Source organism: Phoenix dactylifera, chromosome 10 (genome assembly GCF_009389715.1).
Source record: "Phoenix dactylifera cultivar Barhee BC4 chromosome 10, palm_55x_up_171113_PBpolish2nd_filt_p, whole genome shotgun sequence".
Classification (NCBI taxonomy): Eukaryota; Viridiplantae; Streptophyta; class Magnoliopsida; order Arecales; family Arecaceae; genus Phoenix; species Phoenix dactylifera.
In genome coordinates, this window is record NC_052401.1 from 7,762,990 (window position 1) to 7,783,709 (window position 20,720).

A 20,720-nucleotide genomic window follows, 5' to 3' on the forward strand; every position below is an offset into this window, starting at 1 on the left:
TCCCCTCCCCCCCGGAGGTCATGAAGCTCCTGGTACCCTTCATCTCCGGCGCCCTCCCCGCCGGTCGATTTCAGGTCAGTGACGTCCGGGGGTATCGCAGGAGTTGTCGGGGCCGAGGATGGTGAGGGGACGGGTCTTGAAGGGGGAGCTTCCACAGGGAGTGGCAGGGGTGATCGCCGACTAAGGAGGAGGAGATCTTCCACTGCTTGCGGTGGAGGTGGGGCTCGGAAGGGGTGGAGATCTTCCGCCATGGAGCTTCGGTAGAGAGGAAAGGGGAATGGCCAAATGGGGAAACGAAAAAAAAAAAAAAACTCAGGAACTGATGAACTGTGGACTATGGTATGTGGTCCTAGCAAACAAAATATATAAAAAAAAAAACTGTGCGCACCAAATTACAAACGGGTTAAATGAGTTAGACATTTAAAATCTGTATCCGACCCAATTGATAAATAGGTTAAATGGATCGACCTATTTGCGATCCAAACCTGTTTAGGCCAAATCCAAACCTGTTTATGGCGGATCAAATACGAGTCAGGTTGGCAGGTCGGATCATATTTTGCGATCCCTATCTGCAATCCTTTCCTCTAACCTAGTAGTGTGGATGTATACTACTTTTAATTCCATTGACTAGATTGGATTGTTAGACTGTACCCCCGTTGTTCATGGTGATCCATTGCAACTCTAAATGATTTGATAGACTCCCAAACCTACGACTAGAATTAGCAAATGTTGAAAGACAATCAAGAGTAGTGGGATTATAATTGACATAAAATTCCAACATTTACTTAGAGAGGAATGAAACTGAAGTGGCTGGCAGTAATACCAGGCGTTCCATGCTTCATAGGTTATAATTGATACAAAACTCCAATGCTTACAAGAAAATTTAAGCCCAATCGAATTATAATCAAAGCATCACTTCCCACTTAATGGGATTGCACTCTAACCAAACACCACAATGATCACACGTATTAGGATATGCACATCCAACACCAAGAGAGTGAGCTCCATCTCCCTTTTAGCATTCACAAACAGGATCACAACCGAGAGGGAACCAATCTTCAAACAATAATTACAACAACAGATACAGCAATGCTGATATTATTCATTAGACATAATACAATGTTCTATTTTACAAATACAGATAGTAGTAAATCTTAGAATAATCAGCAACCAGGCTTACTGATTGACACACTTAAAATGTGCTATTTTACATATTTACAGACAGTAGTGAATCTTAAAATAATCAACAACCAGGCTCACTGGTTGACATATTTCAGCCGGCAATAGCCGGCGCAAAATACATGCATATTGGAGGATCAATCCTAAAGATTGAAAGGATTGCTGAAGGGACAGTCCAGATTCCATCACCACAGATCAAACCGGATGCCATCGCTCCTGCATAGTCCTCGGCGTCCTTCTGGTTCACTCGCTCCCAGAAATACAAAATGACGGTCCCAACAAACATATCAATTGCAAAGTATGCCCCTATGTAGAATGGCACTGCCATTGCCATTGGTATTGGGATATACTTTGATACATTCTTTGGAGCTACATCCCTTGAAAGATTGACAACCAGTGCCGCCACGAAGAACACACAACAGATCTCTAGACAGTGCTTTGGCAGTGCTGAGAAGCCTTCAATACCTAAGATAGCCATCTCCCGATATATAACAGCATATGGAGCCTTATACACCCCATCTGGGGATCCGATATCAAATGCTGTCCAAAACAACCAGAAAGTAAGAGGTGCAACGACACAGCCCAATGCTGTCCCAATCAACTGGGACACAAACATGGACCGTGGGGAGGAGAGGGTGAGGTAGCCTGTCTTGAAATCCTGCATGAGATCAGCAGCAGTGGACACGATGGACATCATGACACCACAAGCTGCTAGTCCAGCAATGACGCCACCATCCTTGCCAATGATTGAGGCAAAGATGAAGAGACCAATCTTTCCGTAGGTGGAGGCAAGGTTCCAGTCAGTGAGGCCAGTGCCATAGGAATTGCAGAAGGCGAGAGCAGGAGCCAGGATGTAACACACGAGGACAAGGTACCATTTCACCTGTGGGAAGATGATAGGTATTGTTGCAATGGATATTGCAGCCAGGCCAACATAACCAGAGGCTGCAAACCAGGAAGGTATGCTGTCTTTTATGAACGTCTTATTCCGCAGCCGTTCCTCTGTTAACAGCTTGGAGCTCTCATTGTCTGTGGATGACAAGCTGTGAATTAACAAAGCGAACTTGCAGTACACAGTCACCAATGGTCATAATGAATATCTTTATGCCAAAATTCTTTTCTTTCTGATAAAAGTCACGAGGCTGGGCTAAGAGGAAGGTTGAAGCACAAAAAATGAGTATAGCAGACATGCGAACTGAAAACTTGTTGAAAAAGAAAGCTCATAGTCAAAGAAAGTTTGAAGAGAAGGTATAGATGCAACAATTAAGATAGGATACGAAGGTTCAGCAAACATCTGGAAAGGCTGGATGTATGTTTTAAAAAGGAGAACGTCAAAGAAGATGTTCGCTTTAATAGAATATTGAAGGATTTATTATGTTGACTCCAAATAGTTGAAATAATACATTTGCTTTGATTACAGTAATGGCTAATCACAACAGCCCCAACTGCAATGGATTTCAAAATCCCAAGCATCTCATTAGTTAAAAGCCAAAGCAACTTACCAACCTGATATTATCTGCCAAAACATTCTAGCAACCTTCGTGTATTCAGAACAAGATAAATTTAAGGCTTTGTTTACTCATCCCTCATGACAGGATTAAGGCATGGTTGATGTCTCCGTTAAATGCTGAACGTACACACAAGCTTTGTCTATGAGAACATGTAAGTTCTTTCATGCATGCAAGTTTGACCGAAGAGAAGCTATATCTAGATTTTACTCCATCATGTCAATCATGTTGAATTCTTTTCTTTTTTTGGATAAGAGATTCTTGTTGGAAAAGTACTATGCAATCTTGGATTGGAAAAATGAAAGAAAGCATGAAGAAACTTCATAATAACTTTTACAATCCAAAAATCAGAAATGCCAGAACATTAATAGAAGACACGAGCAAATAAATTTGCATCAGATCGTGGCGGAGAAATGCAACTATAAATCACAACTATGCCAAGTTATAAGTGATGAATGGGGTTGTGCCAGACCATGAGAAAGTTTTCAACAAAAGATACGCTTACCTTTGTCTATGAGAACATGTAAGTTCTTTCATGCATGCAAGTTTGACCGAAGACAAGCTATATCTAGATTTTATTCCATCATGTCAATCATGTTGAATTTTTTCCTTTCTTTGGATAAGAGATTCTTGTTGGAAATTACCATGCAATCTTGGATTGGAAAAATGAAAGAAAGCGTGAAGAAACTTCATAATAACTTTTACATTCCAAAAATCAGAAATGCCAGAACATTAATAGAAGACACGAGCAAATAAATTTGTATCAGATCATGGCAGAGAAATGCAATTATAAATCACAAGTATGCCAAGTTATAAGTGATGAATGGGGTTGTGCCAGACCATGAGAAAGTCTTCAACAAAGGATACGCTTACCTTGATGAGTTGTGACAAGAGGAAGGCTACTCTTTTTTGAGCGTGCATTCAAGACTTCCTTGACGGTTAAAACTATGATTTTAATCAAGTTGTAAAGACCATCTCCAAGAATAAGAGAGATCGCTACAAAAACCTGTGGAAAAGTAAAATTGGTCAAAGATACCCCATCTAGAAAATTGATCAATCTCTGTTTTGGTTTACATTTTACTCTTCATACAATGAAACATGGTGGAACTTTCCCCCATTTTTTTTTAAAAAAAACTTAAATTTCACTATAAAATCAAGCAATTCTGAAATAGCATGCAGGAATAGTGAGGACAATGCCTGCTTGACTACAATAAACTAAAGACAAAAGTGCACAAGATGCAATGCTGACAACATTTCTACAGGTATCAGTTAAAGCATATAAACAATTGAGTCTAGTCATGAAAACAAACACCAATGTATAGAGTTTCAATGAATGCTAAAGTGAACTTTTTAAAAAGTGTTTCAATTGAGTCACCTATGATTCTGTCAAAAACAACTGATCCTTAAAAAGTGACCTTTTTAATTAGGATAAAAGACAACTGTTTTCAATCGTCAAACACAACAGTGTGATTAGAGGGTATTATTGGATACCAACCCTAAATGATTCGATATTCCATTTGAAAGACTTCATAGCATAAACAATATCAAAATAATATATTTATAGTTTAGTAATTTCTTGTAAATATATGCAAAATTTATCAAAGTAATTTTACTGATTTGCATGCAAGCAAGCATGCACATCTCAAAAGAATATCATAACAGATACTTGCAATTACATGTGAAATTTCTTTTTGAATAACCTGACATAAATCTAATGAGGTAAAAATATGAACCTAAATTAATGGCCAGGGATTCAAGTTTCTGTTGCAAACACAGAAAACTGGAAGCTAAATTCTTCAGATATTCCAAATTAGTTACATTAAGATACCACATATGCTCAAGTCAAGCATGCAGAGATGGTGCACAGTTTCACCATCAAACTCTAGAATCTGGCTGCATGATATTTGCCATTTAAATTCCAACAAGCGCAACCCAAACACAGCATCTAGACAGCTTGACTAGGGTTACTTATTTCAACAAACTGAAGAACAATGGATGCTTATTCCTAAATTAATGAAGCATGTTTTCCTGGTGTTATTCATCGGCCACTGGTTTCTCTTGTTCTGTTTAAGGATCAGTTGTTTTTGACAGAATCATAGGTGTAAACCCTGCTTTTGACAAGTCCATATGTCAAGAACATCTTCGCAATATTCAAAGACTTCAAAATACAAACTCATGTTATTTAGTTTCACAAATTATCAAATGATTTGTTGACTCATTTATAAGTCCAAATAACTTTCCAGGTACACATAGTAATAGGGAAAAAATTCATCATCCACAACACTCAAATAGATGAAGAGAGAGAACTTTACCACACCTTGTATCCATAGAGTCCTTTAAAGTCATTGCTTTCAAGGTTATCTGGGTACCAATCCCCAGCATGCGTTGTGATGAATGGCCAGAGAAAACCCCATGATATGATGGCTCCAAGAAGAACTGAGCAATTGACAATGTGTGGACAGATAAGACCACATCCAATATAAGTTGGACTGAAATCAAAGTAGAACCTGCCCAATGAGAAAAGAACATTAGATGTTGTACAGATGACAGCTGCCTTCTCTATTACTATAAGAAAAGATACATCTTGTGGAAGGAAACTCAGACAAATTAAAATTTTATGTTGATTGTATATACAGTAGCTTAGTTGCCCAGAGCACAAGCTATTTTATACGTGTCCATACATGGAAAATCTCATGATACAGAGTATTATTAAAGATTAAAAAAGAACCATGAGCTAGAAATTGGCTCATGACAGGAAAAGATGATCATAACAATCAAAATTCCTCACCTATATGTTGTTGAGACAGGAGATAACTGATAAAACGATTAAAGGCACAGTAAACTTACGTATTCTTAAATGCTGCAAGGCCCAGTGTTGGAAAATTATCAAAGCCACAGGAATCTCCTACACCACTGAAGAACCACTTAAAGCAGCTCCAACAGAAGCTTATGCTAAGATATTTTCCCAGGCAATGAACTTGCTTCCTGCATTACATTATACAAGCATGGAAAATATTAGAATTTTGTAATTCTATACTTTCATTAATTATACAAGTGGATACAACATCTGTTTCACCCATGCTGATCACAGGGTGGGATGGTACAGTAGCATACTATGTTGTGACAGTCTTGTGCCACAGCTGCTGGTAAATAAAAGTGGTCCATGCTGGTTTATGCTGGATAGATACATACCTACAGAGGTATGCACTTCTATACTTAGTCATACTTGTCCAGCTCTGGAACATATGAAGGTTTTAAGTTTCACCCAGAATCAATTGCTCTGGCTGAGACCTAGCTGAAACTGACCCCCATATTTGTGCTTCAGCAAGTTTCCATTAAAGCTGACGAGTTTCATGGTTTTGGTGAGTTTGTGCTGTAACTATCTAAAACTAATCATGGTTCTATATGTATTGATTACCTGACCTTTTTGGTTTCATGCCAGTATCATTTCTTCATTTATTTATACAAATTTGACTGGTGCCTATTTTTGGTCATGATCTTTCATTTTCCTTTGAGTTGAAAGGGAGGTTCTAACTTACATAATACCAGCATTCAGTCTATGTAAATTAATCACTAAAGTAAAAAACTGATATTAGTATTCATAATTGATATTATTCAGAATTGTATAGAATGGATATAAATTAATCACTTTTTCTAATATAATATTTTAACAATTAGTCACCTAGGGGATCTATAGTGCCTACTCCTTGTAGTAAAGCTAGCATTTAAGAAACGTTTTTCTAAAACCAACCATTGATTTTTTGCAATTTCTCCAAACGCCGGAAGCAATTAAAGAGTTCAGCTCCAAGAAATTGAGGAAAAAGTTAAGAAAATGGAAGGAATAAAAGAAAATAGTGTTTATTTACACTCATTCAGCCTGAGGAGCAGATTCATAAGATTTTCACTCAAATCTGCACATCTGAGCTCAAATATTATAAACAGTTAAACGTGGTACGTCTAGTTGTTGGCATATTTGCGAACTTTCTAGATTATAGTTTACATGTTAGTAGATGGTACCTGCAATGTTACCTCGACACTCCAAGTTTTGGACTTTTTGACAAGTTGGAAACTTGGACACTTGAGGCACTTCATGACGCTCTTTGACACTTCATACCATCAAATTATAGTGTCATCATCATTATGTGTTTACTTCTGGCACTTCTATATGGATGCTTTTAATTCTAACATAATAATTAGCAATCCTTTTATCAAATTTCATGAATTAAGAAGCATAGGTCTAGCTCATTATTCATTGTATGCTAAAACAAATTTATACGTACATATATTAAGATATAAACATATCCCCATGTCTGATTTTTGGAAGATTCACATGTCGGATTCTTCTGGATACTGGGACACTCGGTACCTATGTACCTAATGTGAATTTATGAACTGTATATCTTGTTGTAGTAATATTTGCGAACTATGAAGCAAATGCGTATTAAGCAAGTGTGCAAGGCCCCATAAGGTAGCTTAGAAAATTGCTTGTACAAGAAAAACATCATTGATCATGCAAGTTGCAGAAAATACTTAGTTTTTTTCAGCAACTTTTCAATGTCATGTTAGTGGCCCTACAGCATGTACTCATTAAAGAGAAAAAAGATTTTTTTCTGAAACAAATCAAGCATATACGACTTAAGTTATTTCCGCCCATTGCTTGAAAAAAAAAAGAACCTACAAAGAACCATGGCATGTTAGCAACTTCATAAAGTAATAGATATGCAGAAAATATAAGCTGCTTTTGGCAACAAACATGTGCATGTAAGCCACCAAACTTACCGTGCAAGCTCAGCGCCTGAATTAGTATGAAAGCTATTTATTAGCATAGCTGTGGCTGTCCCACTAGGATATGTAAGCTTGTAATCAATTACCATGACCTACAAGCATTCAAACAAATAAGGAGAATATTATTAACTATCATCGACCTGTTTAAATATATACAACATGTTTCTCAGAGTTTTAAATTCCTGAGGTATATTAGGTCTAAATTCATGCTCTTATTAACAAAAATGAGAATCTGTAAGCTGATACAATGGAAACTCTTCAATGCCATTGTATGATGCATCGGAATTCGAGAAAATTTAACAATTATCTCTCGACTTGATGTCATTGCTCTAGCAATTGGTGCTGTAACTATTTAGCAAGGCAAAACTGCAAGATAAGGATTTAGATGATAAGGAAATGATTTGTTGGCAGATGGAAAAACCTACCTTACTGGTAACACAAAATCTAAACAAAAAAGAGAAGAAGGGAAAGAACTAATATAGATTATCCACAAATTATAATAGGTATGGATATGGATATGGATATGGATATGTGGATTAACCAAGAATCATCATCCAAAAGATGAATCTTCAAGATACTTGAATATATGGAAGAACAGTATGAAAGAAGAGAGATTAAGGAAAAACCAACAGAATTAGAGCAAGGTGAAGAAATGGAGATGCAGATAAAGAATAATGTATTCACCACATGCATGTGAAATATAAGTGCAATTCTGTAACAAAATAATAGTGAAAAGTACAATTATATAAAACAACTGGAAAGAAAGTAATGTTCTGCAATTTGGAACACTAAAGTCAGATAGCTCAAGCATGGAAGATTTGAATGTTACAGAGGATTTTATATAAAACTGGAATGAATATAACTATAGATAAAAGCATAAAAGGCAACTTAATTAATTGCACCACTAATATTTGTGGCAGTATGCTCCAGTCAATGTGAGAGCAGAGGAAGCCTGGAAAGGATGGGCTTGTATATGCATGAAATGGTCACTGAAAAGCTAAAGCTGCAGTCCCCAGAATGTGCTTAAATAGGATTTTGCTTTGATCGAGGATTTACAGGAAAGGATGTGAAAGATTAATATTAGATGTTGTTTCTGAGGGCTTTCCTATAAATACAACCACTGGAAGATACTACTCAAGTATCTTCTCAATCGATGCCAACAGCTAAAATAGTGGCACCCTTAATATCCCTTGACACCAAATGCAAGTATATTTATATGGAGGTTGCTGCACCAAACCCTTACATGTACTTGGACATTGTATCCTAAACAGAGGCTACTAGTCTTTCCAATTGAACAGGGAAATCTTTATGGATCAAGATATAACCCAGCAAGGTTTGACAATATTTGTACAACCACCTCACAACCTAAAGCCAACCCTCTGGGACTTGGGGCTGAAATACTGGCCAAGCTAAGTTTTGGCAAGATTTGGAACTTGCTAAAGAATTTAAGAGCTACTGGTGGCAAGAAAACCTAATCAAGTGATTAGGAAATCCAAGATCATGTAACTAGGGAACAAGTCATCTCAAGTTCTCTAGTCTCGAAAGAGCAAAGCAAGAAGAAAGAACAATTTGAACTGAAAACTGCATATTCTTTAGAGCACAGATTATAATAAAAAAATGTCATATAAAAACTATAAATAACAAAAAGGGACCCTAAATCTCTAAACGTTAAGCCCTATTCCACATACTATAAAGCACAATCTTTCAATCGGCATGTCCTCCATATCTTTCAAGGCAGAAAAATTTTACTTCCATGCATACCTGAAGATTTGACATGTGTGATGGACTCAACTCATTTGAAGGCATTGTTGTTTTGGGATGCATTTTGTCATGGGCAGACAAATCAATATTACACGTTCCTAGTTCATACGTATTCCATATGTTGAGTACATTAAAGAATCTGACTGAAATTTGTTATGGGTCTTGTTAAGGAATGTTTTCTGAAAGCTGGAAATATTCTACCTTGCAGTTTATTGTAATTGTGAACCTTGTAAACAGTTTTTCTGTCAGTAAATAAGGAAGAAAAATGTACTGATACCCCAGTAGATGATCAGATGTAAGAAACCTCAATTTTAACTACTGCAACAATGCATCCATCTCTGCTATTACTTTATCATAATGCTTGTTATATCACAATCTCCATGTGGTTACTGCAACGTACTTCGATCAAAACCCCTGTTTGTGGAGCTTCCTTGTCATTCTCAGTATAATGGATAAGAATGGAATTCCATATCAGTAATTTATAAAGTTGAAGTTAACGTAGTACATTTCCAAAACATCACCATACAAAAGTTGGCAATACAATATCCATGAGAAGTTACAAATTTAAAACTGATGAACATTTCTCTGAAATAATTGCACAACATAGCTTATCCAGGCCATATTTACTACTAGTAAATTTTAAAGTGCACTGTGCTCAACCAAGTTAGAATCTAATGTAGAATTGATCAACAGCACTAGTATAACTGACTCATAAGTATCAAGCCTAATCCTAACTCACTGGGATCAGATAGCAAGCAGATTAAATGTCTTATTTTAGCAAGAAGGCACTAATCTATTATAGGTATTAATTTAGTGCATACAACTTCATAAATCATTGAAATTTTCCACAAACTACGAAAAAGATTCAACAGCAATTTTTTACAAGTGCGGATGTGACAATCATAGATACCTTACGTAGTGCGACGAGGCTAAACAGACCAAGAAAACTCACAACAAACATGAAACCAATCATCCATCCCAAGGAAGGATTTTTAATGTCTTCTTCCCTGTTACCAGGATAATCGACTCCAATAAGTTCATATGTTTTCCGATCCATTGATAGCATGTAGGATCCAAAGCCCCCTGTCAAAATGTTATTCAATCCAACAGTTCAAGAAATGAATAAAATCAATCGTGAAGATGATTTTCAGTTTATCAATTGGATGAATATTTCATGTTTCAGTCAAACACAAGCTTAAGAATCTAGTAGATAACATTTCCAGGTCATTTCAAAATGAAGTGTTAGAATCAGTTGAACCTTGAGAGAGATTTAGGGCAACAGCCAGAACCATAAAGTAGACATAAGCCAACCACAACACAAAGGAGGTCTATAACAAACAGCAGATTTATTGACAAAAAAACAATTACAAGAGTTCTTTGAAAGCAAAAGAGGATGTTGAATGCATGTTTGTTAATAGAAACCAAACAAACGCAACAAATATTAAAATTGGATAAGAAGAACAAAAAATTAACTTACAGTACTAGAACTACACATTTTATTCTAAGTATTTTTCCTACAACTATGTTTAACATGTTGAAATGTTAACCATTAAATTACAATAATCAGCCAATGCTGTCAAAAAATCAGAAGAATAATAATGTCTATATCTCAGAACAATGTGTTGCGCATATTAGTCTGATATACATATTGGTTAGTGAAAAACAGTTGCAATACCATAACACATAAACACTATCTAAGTGCACAGGAAAAGCCATGGCCAACTCCTGTTAAAGAAATTCCATATAGTAGATAGCCACATACTCGAGACTCTGATTTCAAAGAAAAATAACATTCAGAAATTGAGTAAAAAGCTAAATAAAACAAAGACAAGGACTCATCAATTTTGTTAATCAGAAATAGCGATGTCAAACAGGTAACTTCAAAGTTAAATTTTAACAAGTTGCAAGACTGTCATGTCTACAACCCCTGTTAAGGTCACAGGGAAAAGGAACTTTTCTACTCTTGTCCCCTTATACCAGTCTATTCATTAATTATGTTCCTATTTTCAGCTTTGACATCACATAACCAAAATCCTGAAGCACACACATGCACATACTGAGAGAACCAAATGCACAAAAATCTAAACAAAAAATGTAGGAACAAGAGGAACAAAAAAACATCTTGTGAAAGTCCAAAAAAATTAGCCTCATCAGAGATAGGATTCTCAATATAGACAACACAAAGGCATTAAGTAGAAATGCCACATTGCCAATTCATATAAAACAATTTTCCACTAACTACAAATAACCTCTAGATACTCTCCATCCTTTTGATTCAAGTTGACAAAACAATACTATATTCAATTGCAACCAACAAGCATTCAAGACCAGTCGGCCAACTAACATTTAAAAGGAAAAAAGGGGGAGAAAAAACAAAGGTAATCTCTCATTATATCCCCCAAGCCATACAACCGAATTCCACCATAAAAACGCAAAATCCAAATCTTTCACTAAGATTCTTAATACAAAAAGTTCATTATAAAACAACAGAATTAGATTGATCATGATAACCACTTCCTTTTGACTTATCAGAAAACAAAATCTTTGTCCATATCCTACAAATCTAGAAGGAAAATTCTAGCAATAACAACATAAGATTCAATACCCCTCCCCCCCCACCACCAGAATTCTTAAAGTAAGTATCTCATCATAACTCTAGAAACAATACACATCACCAAGATCCCATCTCTTTTGTTAAAAAAGAAGTACCCCCATATTCCCCAAAATTATACAATCAAATTGAACCCAAAAAAAAATCGTTATGAACGCAAGAGAAAGAAACCGAGCTAATTACCGCTGAATGCCAAGCCATAGCAAGCAACAACGCAGGTCTGGATCACAGTATTCTCCTGCGGGGTAAACGGCTTCGACCACACCCCCATTCCCTGGAGAAACCCCGTCCAGCTCTTGATGATGAAGAACCCCAGAAGCCCAGCACCCACATTGAGGGATGGAATCACCCCCACCGTGAGATTAAGCTTATGCGTTATAATACAAAACAGCGTCCCCAGAAGCGCGCTCACCACCAGACCCCTGATCGTGACCTGATCCCTCCACGGCGGGATCTTCTCCTCCTTCTCGGAAACCCCGTTCTCCTGCGCCGGCAGCAGCGGCTCCGCGATCTCCACCTCCTTCTCCATTCCCCGCGTTGGATTCGGGCTTCCGGGGGCTGATTTCTAGGGTTAGGGTTTGGGATCCCGGGGAAAGGTCTCGCCTTTTTCGATTTTTCCCTTGGAACAAGACGAAACAGGGGAAAACAGGAGAGGGGACGACAGTTTTGGTGGCGGGCGTTAAAAAATAAAAATAATGGCCTCTTGCTCCACGTTATTGGCTTTTAAGTGATAGCTTCTTTCGTCCGGAAGTTGGCGTGTGGTAGTTGGGGGAAGTGAGCTTACCTTTGGAACTGTTTCCCTCTTTGTTTTGGAGCTCCTCTCGGCATTGGTGTAATTGTACAAGGGTGGAACTTTTTGGAAGGTGTTTTTAAAGTGTCTGGGAATTGGACAAAATGTTAGAGTGGATTTTTGTTTTTTTGCTCTTCTGTCGTTGATTCTTTTTTTTTTTTTTGGCATGGGGTGGTTGATTGAATGGTAGGTGGAATCTAGAGGTATGATAGATATTTTGAGATCCAAAATGCTTGGTAGGTTGAATCGTAGAGGAATTGTAAATATTTTAGGATTCCAAATGATTGAGGCCAGACACATTAAGTGACTTTCTTTGAATGATGTTAATGGATGTAAAGATCCTATAGATATTTTAGGATCAAAAAAAGGCTCAAGTAACACAAAAAATATTACTCAAAAAGCCATTCAGCTGGTTTGGTATATTCTCATTGCTACTTTGCATTGTTATCTGTCAAGTTCTTTCGAATTGCCATATCATGGCTAGGATTTTTCTTGTCCAATTGGACCTGAGTTCAAGGATGAGGAGCTAGACTTAGATTTTGATGCATTATATTTGAATGTAGTTGAAATCTCTGCAGGATAAGGAGATCTCAGGATTAGTATCTTAGTTTTTATACAGAAAAAAAATAAAGGCTATCTATTCATTGGTCTTGAATGGCAGTTGGAGATTTTACAAACCATACTCCTACCAGCCTGCTATTCATGTCTCTTGTGTGTCACGCCAATTCCTGATTATCAAATAGCAATGATCTAAGCAGTAATTTATCCTAATGCTCATGTTCTAAAACTATATAAAACTATATCCTAATGATTATCTATTCATTGCCAATTCCTGATGAAATTGTTTTTTTAACTTTTTCTAGATGTTTATAGAGTTGATAAGGGTAAAAAGATAGTTGAAGAAAATAAAGCAATTTCTGCCCCTCTTTTGGTGTTTAGCAAGGATATTCCTCCATCTAGGGATATCCCAACTTATTCTAGATCTAAGTGCATTTTAAGTGATAATTTTTCTTGCCTTTTCTTATGCTTCTTTTGATATATGGTACGTATTATTTTAGGCTGAACTACTTGGTAAGTACGTTTTGCTAAGATCTATATTTAATGTATTTTAATTATACCTTTTTTCAATAGTATACATCTATAGGATACAATGTGTCAATCTTCCAACTGGCGTGTATTGTAAGATTTGTTGATGAGGTAACCAAATAATTATAAAATTCAAACTAGTGAGTGACTTGGATAATTTTGGAAGCCAACTTGAGCCTAGCAGTCATATGCACTAATGAGAGGTCTTGCTTTCATATATGAAATGTTTTGTCCTATCCTCAAGAAAACAAAAGCAATTGGATCCTATCTAAAAATCCATATATTTAGATGGATATGCCTGAGAGTACATAAGCTCCACAAGAGTTCTTAACTTACTTATGTGGGACTATTTTTCCTTTAACACCCCTCTCAAGTATAGATTCCGCGGGATAAAATCCAAAATGAGAGGTGACACTTGGACTAATAAGTAGAAGCATGGAGATTTTAGCAGGCAAGAAGGATCGGTGGGCCCCGATACCAATTTAAAGATACTATCTAAAATCTTGGACAGTTAGATGGATGGGCCCAAAAGTATATAAGCACCACAGAAGTTCTTAACTTATCCAATGTGGGATTGCTATTCCTCAACATGGATTTGTACGCCTAGGACCTCACACATATCCTCTAGGATTGAAGGATTTACATGAACTCTTCACTACATTACCAAATTTGATGAGCATAGAAGTAATTTGGAGCATCTTTGTTTGGGACCTATATTGTAGTAGGGGATAGCAAAGCAATGCTTTTATGCCAATAAGATGTTACAGATGAGTAGCAATCTTTTTCTTTTGCAACGTGAATATCTTTCACTATGTTAACTGCTAAGGGCGCAACTTACTTGAGTTCAGTAGGGTACTTTGTAAGGCAACATTAACCAATTGATTGGCAAATTGTCTATTTCTTGCCTAATTTGATCAAACAAGAACCCTAACAATTCAAACTCAAACTTGGTTGAATTTTTAAGTGTTCCACCCAAGGATAATTTGAGCTGCTAAGTTGAATTATATCAAGATGGTTTGTTCATCATTAGGATCTCTAGTACAAGTCTATTGAAGTCATCACTGTTAGATGTATGCCCTAGAAGCCAATCTGGCTGACACATTATTAATTCTGGAACATAATTTTGTACTTAACTTTATTATTATTGAATAATAAATGGGCATCTTTTTCATTCATATTATTTATGTGTCTATGAATCGTCCAAGAAATTAATATGATGATGATACAAATTCTCAAGAGTTGAGAATTTAAGCTATGTATCATTGGTGATTAATTTCTAAATGCTCCTGATCAATGGATCATCACGAGGACGGTGATCGATCCGATGAGATCAGTGCACATATCGCTTTTCTTATGGATGGACGAGACTCGAGTCCACAGTGTAGAGACACTGAAGTGATAGTGCAGGTGCTTGTTAGAGAACAAGGGTACTGAGCGTGACCAAGATAAGAAGTCACTTGGATGTCTATCCACTCGTCAGTGACTTGCTTGATATTGCAGTAGTGTGACTGGTCCTTTGACTTGCGGTGCTTCGGCTACTCACAGTAAGATTATTATAGTTTGACTACACATTTACATGGTCTCTAGTCATATGGGTCCTTGTAGTGTAGATTGGCTGCAGTAGGTTCACTGTAGGAGTAGGGTATGCACCTACATGGAATCTATCAACCTTGATAGATGAGGAGTGATCCTATGTGATTTATAAGACTGAGTTCTAAGACCTTGGCCGGGCAGTATATACAGTGGAGAAAGAGTTTTCCACTCTCGAACTCAAGTAGAATAAATTTAAACATATGACAGACGACAAGGTTTGACGAGTTATCCATGACCTCCGGTCTGTAGGGATCCACGACAGAAGGACTGTATCATACGATAACTGCATCTAGAGGTTCATCATTCCATTCTACTGGGTAGCCACTACATGCTGCTAGGTGTCACCGGTGGATTGTGAGACTCACAGGGACCATCTTGATGGTCGATGATTCCTGGTGAGTTGAGTTGGAATTGTTTCAACCCGTTGAAAGAAGTTTTCAATAATATTATGATAGAGATCGCAATATATCTCACTACCAGATAGAATAGAACCTATGGGGTCACACACATTAGAGGTATTAACCGATCCGATGGTTAAATGTGGTTAGAAATCACAAATAATTAATTTGATTGATAATTAGTTAACTCGCTAAAGGTTAGTGAGTTGAAGAAGAAATAATTGCGATCGGATTGCAATTTAATTTAATTAATTAGATTTAATTAATTGGACTTGATCACGAGTCCTACTTAGAGTAGAATTCTTGGAGTCCTAATTAGATTATGATTTCAAATTAAATTATAGTCCTACTTGGAGTAGAATTTCTAAAGTCCTATTTGGTTTAGGGTTGAAATTTAATAATTCCTAATTGGATTAGGAGTTCTTAAGTCCTAATTAATTTTAATCTAATTAATCTAATGACTCCTAATTGGATTAGGATTGAAGAGTTCAATTGAGTCATGGTTCAATTGAATCCTAATTGGATTAGGATTTGGAGGAAATTGAAATGGGTGCACCTAATCCTATTTTGAATAGGATTGGACCTAGAACTAGTCCTAACCCTATCCCCACTTAATTTGATTAAGTGGGGCCAACCAAAGGGGATAAGAGGGCCCCTCCCTTGCCTGATGGTGTGAGGGAAGAAGGAGGGTCGTACACCCCTCCTATTTTGAATTAAAAGGAGATAAAGATGAGCTCCTAAAATCCACATGCCATCAAAAAGGAGGGCTTCAAGGGCTGCGAAATTCAGATGTTTTTCTTCTCCTTTCAGCCGTGAACCCCTCCTCCCCTCTTCCTCCTTTGAGCCGCAAGCAAACAAGGGGAAAAAGAAGCTTTGGCATGGCCATTCTTCCTCCTATTCTTTGGTTCCAACGCATGGAAAAGAAAAGGCTGCGAAGGGCCTTGTATTCTTCTTCCTAGATCACTCATTCTTCTTCCTCCTCTCAAGGCAATCAAGAGTTGATTCAAAAGAGAGAACTTCAGCCATCAATAGCCATCTCTGTAAGGGAGCTAGTATCCCGGGGAGATACAAAAGCTTCGATAGGTGCTTTGCCTCGTGTGGATACCCGTAGAGGCCGGACGCGTGTGCGGCTTCAAGCGAACCTTCCATCAAATCTACGAATATCAGATTTGCGATGACCATCTACCCGCACAAGGTGAAGATCTGATCTTCCTAATGATATAAAATGGTTTAAAAGATTTAATCCTAATCTATCTACAAACGAAGTTTAAAAAATACGTTCATGCAATGAACAGGATCTCGCGCATGCTTTTCCGCTGCGATCTGAAAATTTTTGAAATTTTTCTGAGACATGCATGGGATCCTAACAATCACAAATTTCAAAGCATAGTTGTTTTTGTTTTTTTATGTGCTGGTCCAATTAGCTCAGGATGAACTTCAGGCATAACAAACTTAAGCAAGTCCTAGTAAAATTTTGTCTTATAGCAAGACTTTGTCATTTAGTAGATGTTAATTTTTGAATTTGGATAGAACCCAAACATCTCACCCACTAGATACTTTTTTAAAGAGAGCTTGAGGCATCCTTCTTGTGGCTTAGGAAAAAAGAGAGAGGAAAAAGTGTGGGACGAGCGGTATTATAGTGTACAATGTCCTTGTAGGAGCTTCGGGCTTCTATGTTTTATTAAAAACTTTATCATCTCTCAAGAAATTTTTTCTCTCTCTCAACTTTTTTCTTTCAACATCTATTTTCAATAACTTTTGGTATTTGTTCTGAAACCTGGACCAACACGGTTGATCTACTTCGGATAACGTTCCATTCTATAAAGTCTACACCAATTTGGGCCACGCCCAATTACAAAAACAAGGTTCCACAGAAGCTCAGACCAGGGAGGGTTGGCAAAGCAATCAATTTAAACTCAACCTTGCATTGATATTTGACTATCAATTTCCAGTCCATGCTTCACCAAATAAACTAAGCAATGGACTACTAAGCTAAAATATGATTTGAGTGGCTCAAGTTCAAGAAGCTTCAGTTGCAACCCTACTAGAAAGCCAATGATGTAAAAGAAGTGGGCTTGAGATAGTCTAATTAGTTTTGTATTGCACTTTAGTGGCCACTTAGAAATGGTTGCCATATGTCCCACTGCTGACCTTGGGTATCAACAGAAACATCAAGATTTTTCATCTCAGTTAAGATCATAGCCTAGATATTTACTTGTCATTAATAGACACTTAATGAGATGGTATATTATATAAATCTCAACCAAATCTAAGCGTTGGTTATACAGCATAACAACATGCCATTTTTTTATTTTGGGAAGAGAACAATGCACAAACCATGCATCACTTCATGTCTTTGATACATTATTAATTTGATACAGTCCAATGCTCCACATGCTTGAATTCTTTTATAGCATTAAAACAAAAGAGAAAAAATTATCAAGACCAAGAAAAGAAGCATTCTCACAACTATTCACCCAAGCATGATTCTCAAATATATTAACCCCTCTTAACGATTCTCAATAACTTCGGCTTTAACTAATCTTGCACCCTAAGAGAGCTTCGATTACTCACCACTGATCTTGTGTAGAGGTAGTTTTGTTAAGCATAAGCCGACCAATGTCTCCTAAAAGCCACACTCCCTAATCTCATGATCTTAATCTCTGTCTTAAATATCTCTTTAGATCATTATTTCCTTATCTTTTTGTCCTTCTATGAAACTTCCTTCCTCTCTCATAGACACAAGTATATCGTACTACTAAGATCTAGAGGATCTTTTTAGGGGAAATCTGTTCGACTACATCAATGGTATCTGCATATAACATGGATTTCTTACATCCAACTGGATTTTTTTTTAGTTGATCGGTACTCCCCTCTACTCAATGCTTGTGTTTGAGAGAGGTTTTAAGTTCAACTCAAGATGATTGTGCAACATGAGACACCTGTTCACCTTGAGATCACACAAGATGATTTGTCCTTCCTTCCTTACTTAAAAAAAGCTGGCTTTTTTTCTCTAAAAACATAAGCAATAATATTAGCTTCCTCTATCTTTCGCTAGTTGGTTATACACTTACATCAATTTTAATCGAACAGGTTTACCAATTACTAACAGAAAAAAGATAGAGAGCTCTGTCAACAAATAGATTTCTTCTGCCATGCAACATGAGACACATGCTCACCTTGAGTCCACCCCATTGTCCTACAAGGTTCGTATTGTGTCTTTCACATAAAAGAATAATTAATCTTCTTTCACAATGTCGACCATTGGATCGTGCTCTACACAAATCTCAAAGCGCTTCGAACTTTTCTATTTATCCACCTGCAGGGATCTTGAAGCAACCATTGCGGGCTCGTTTGGTTCGTGGAAAACATTTTTCCTTTTAGGAATATAATTTCTAGAAGTAGATTCATGGAAAAAGAATGCTTGGAAAAGTACTTTTGGCATGTTTGGTTAACAATGGGAAAGTGATAGATTTTTAAAGTGTTTATTTTTGGTTGACCATCCACTTTACTGAAAAAGTTATGTATAATTCCTATTATACCCTTAATAAAAATTATATCTTTAATGCTTCTTTAATGCTGAAGGATTTTTTTAGAAAAAAAAATAAAAATAGAGTGATTTGCAACTCATGGAAAAGTAATTTTTCATGTTTCTCATGGAAAAAAATTTTCCATGAAACATGGAAATTATATTTCCATGGGAATACAACTTTTCTATTTCTCTCCTTTGAAAACTTTAATCAAATAAAAGACATCTCATTACTTTTCCGTTGACCACATTTTTTCTTCTTCTTTTCTTACAAACCAAACAAGCCTTACGAGATCCAACGGTGGATTCGTGCCCCTTCTTTCTCTCTATTTAACTAACTAGTAAATTTTCCACACAATGAAATAAGCAATGGACTCTCTCTCCTTTGTTGGCGGACCTTGGGATTTCTCTGGAAAACATAGAGATGAGTCTTCCATAGCAAGTTATGTTGCATAGTTTTAATCACATCCACTGATTTCAAATGGGAAAGCTAGAGAGACATATATGGTGCATCCTCTGTTTATGTGTTGTCTGATGTTGACCAGAATGCTGAATTGGCTACTCAATAATTGAGTCCCAAAGCTAGATGCCACATTTCCTTGCACTGTTTGTACAGGTAACCAACAAGTCAGTTGACATGGAGCCCAATTTATCCCCATGTTTCCTTAGTCCCTAAGGTTTGAGGTTTTGGATCATTCAGGGAATATATTCAGTCCCAGTGTCCATCTATATTCCCTTCTTTTTCTTAATTTTGATAACCAGTTTACTACTATAACATACCTATTAAACTTTATAAGTGGTTAGGACTAAATTAGTGCAGTATAATGTGGTGTGATGTAATTTGTAAAAAAAAAAAAATTTACTTAGTGATACAATTATTACATATTGGATGAATTAAAGACAAAAATTTCAACCAACTAATAAACTTTTATGCCGAATAAAATTTCGATTTATTAGTATTTTTTCCTTCTTTTTTTTGCTCTTTTTTGTTCTGTTGTGCTTGCTTGTACTTGTTTTCAATGCTTCAATAATGCAAATCTTGAGACTTAATTAAGGTCTCTATCAGAAGCCCATCTTTTGCGCCAAATAAAGGAAGGTGAGATGTGCTTTCCCAAAGGTCAGAATTTTTCTTTGGACGGTCGACTGGTAATCCATTATGGCAGCATGCTGTTTCTTGAGAGAGAGGTTTTATCACCTTTTTTATTCATAAAATTTCGTTTCAAGCATCACCTATCATTGTCCCAATCATATTGACTAGGAAAAAGGGGAAGGTAACTTTGGGTGCATGGATTCAATTGTTAGTTCACCCTCAATCAATGCCCAGTTCACCAATTAAAGACTGCTTCCAAATTATTTTGATACATGGCCGGGTTCACCAACAATAATTCAATCATTAACATAAGTGACTTCACTAGAGTAGCCCACAATAAGTTTACCATTACATTTAAATTAAGTACATGGTCCTGCCATTCAATCAATG

The 20,720-nt window shown here is 36.7% G+C and overlaps 1 protein-coding gene across 1 annotated transcript; it reads right to left on the minus strand.

The window, feature by feature from the left end:
* Positions 1–1,069: 1,069 nt before the first annotated feature.
* Positions 1,070–12,537, minus strand: LOC103713741 (probable metal-nicotianamine transporter YSL6). The gene is made up of 7 exons (XM_039130952.1): positions 12,028–12,537; positions 10,144–10,316; positions 7,467–7,564; positions 5,535–5,672; positions 5,005–5,194; positions 3,561–3,693; positions 1,070–2,208 (listed from the first exon to the last, which is right to left on the minus strand). The coding sequence occupies exons 1-7, from the start codon at positions 12,371–12,373 to the stop codon at positions 1,274–1,276; spliced, it is 2,013 nt and encodes a 670-aa protein (XP_038986880.1). The 5' UTR covers positions 12,374–12,537; the 3' UTR covers positions 1,070–1,273.
* Positions 12,538–20,720: the final 8,183 nt, after the last annotated feature.

Bases quoted from the DNA above. Each gene is read 5' to 3' on its own strand.
- LOC103713741 (XM_039130952.1), bottom strand. From the start codon at position 12,373: ATGGAGAAGGAGGTGGAGATCGCGGAGCCGCTGCTGCCGGCGCAGGAG. The intron at 10,317-12,027 runs GTAATTAGCTCG...ACATTTTGACAG, and splicing joins CTATGGCTTGGCATTCAGCG to GGGGCTTTGGATCCTACATG. The intron at 7,565-10,143 runs GTATCTATGATT...GAATGCTTGTAG, and splicing joins GCCTCGTCGCACTACGTAAG to GTCATGGTAATTGATTACAA.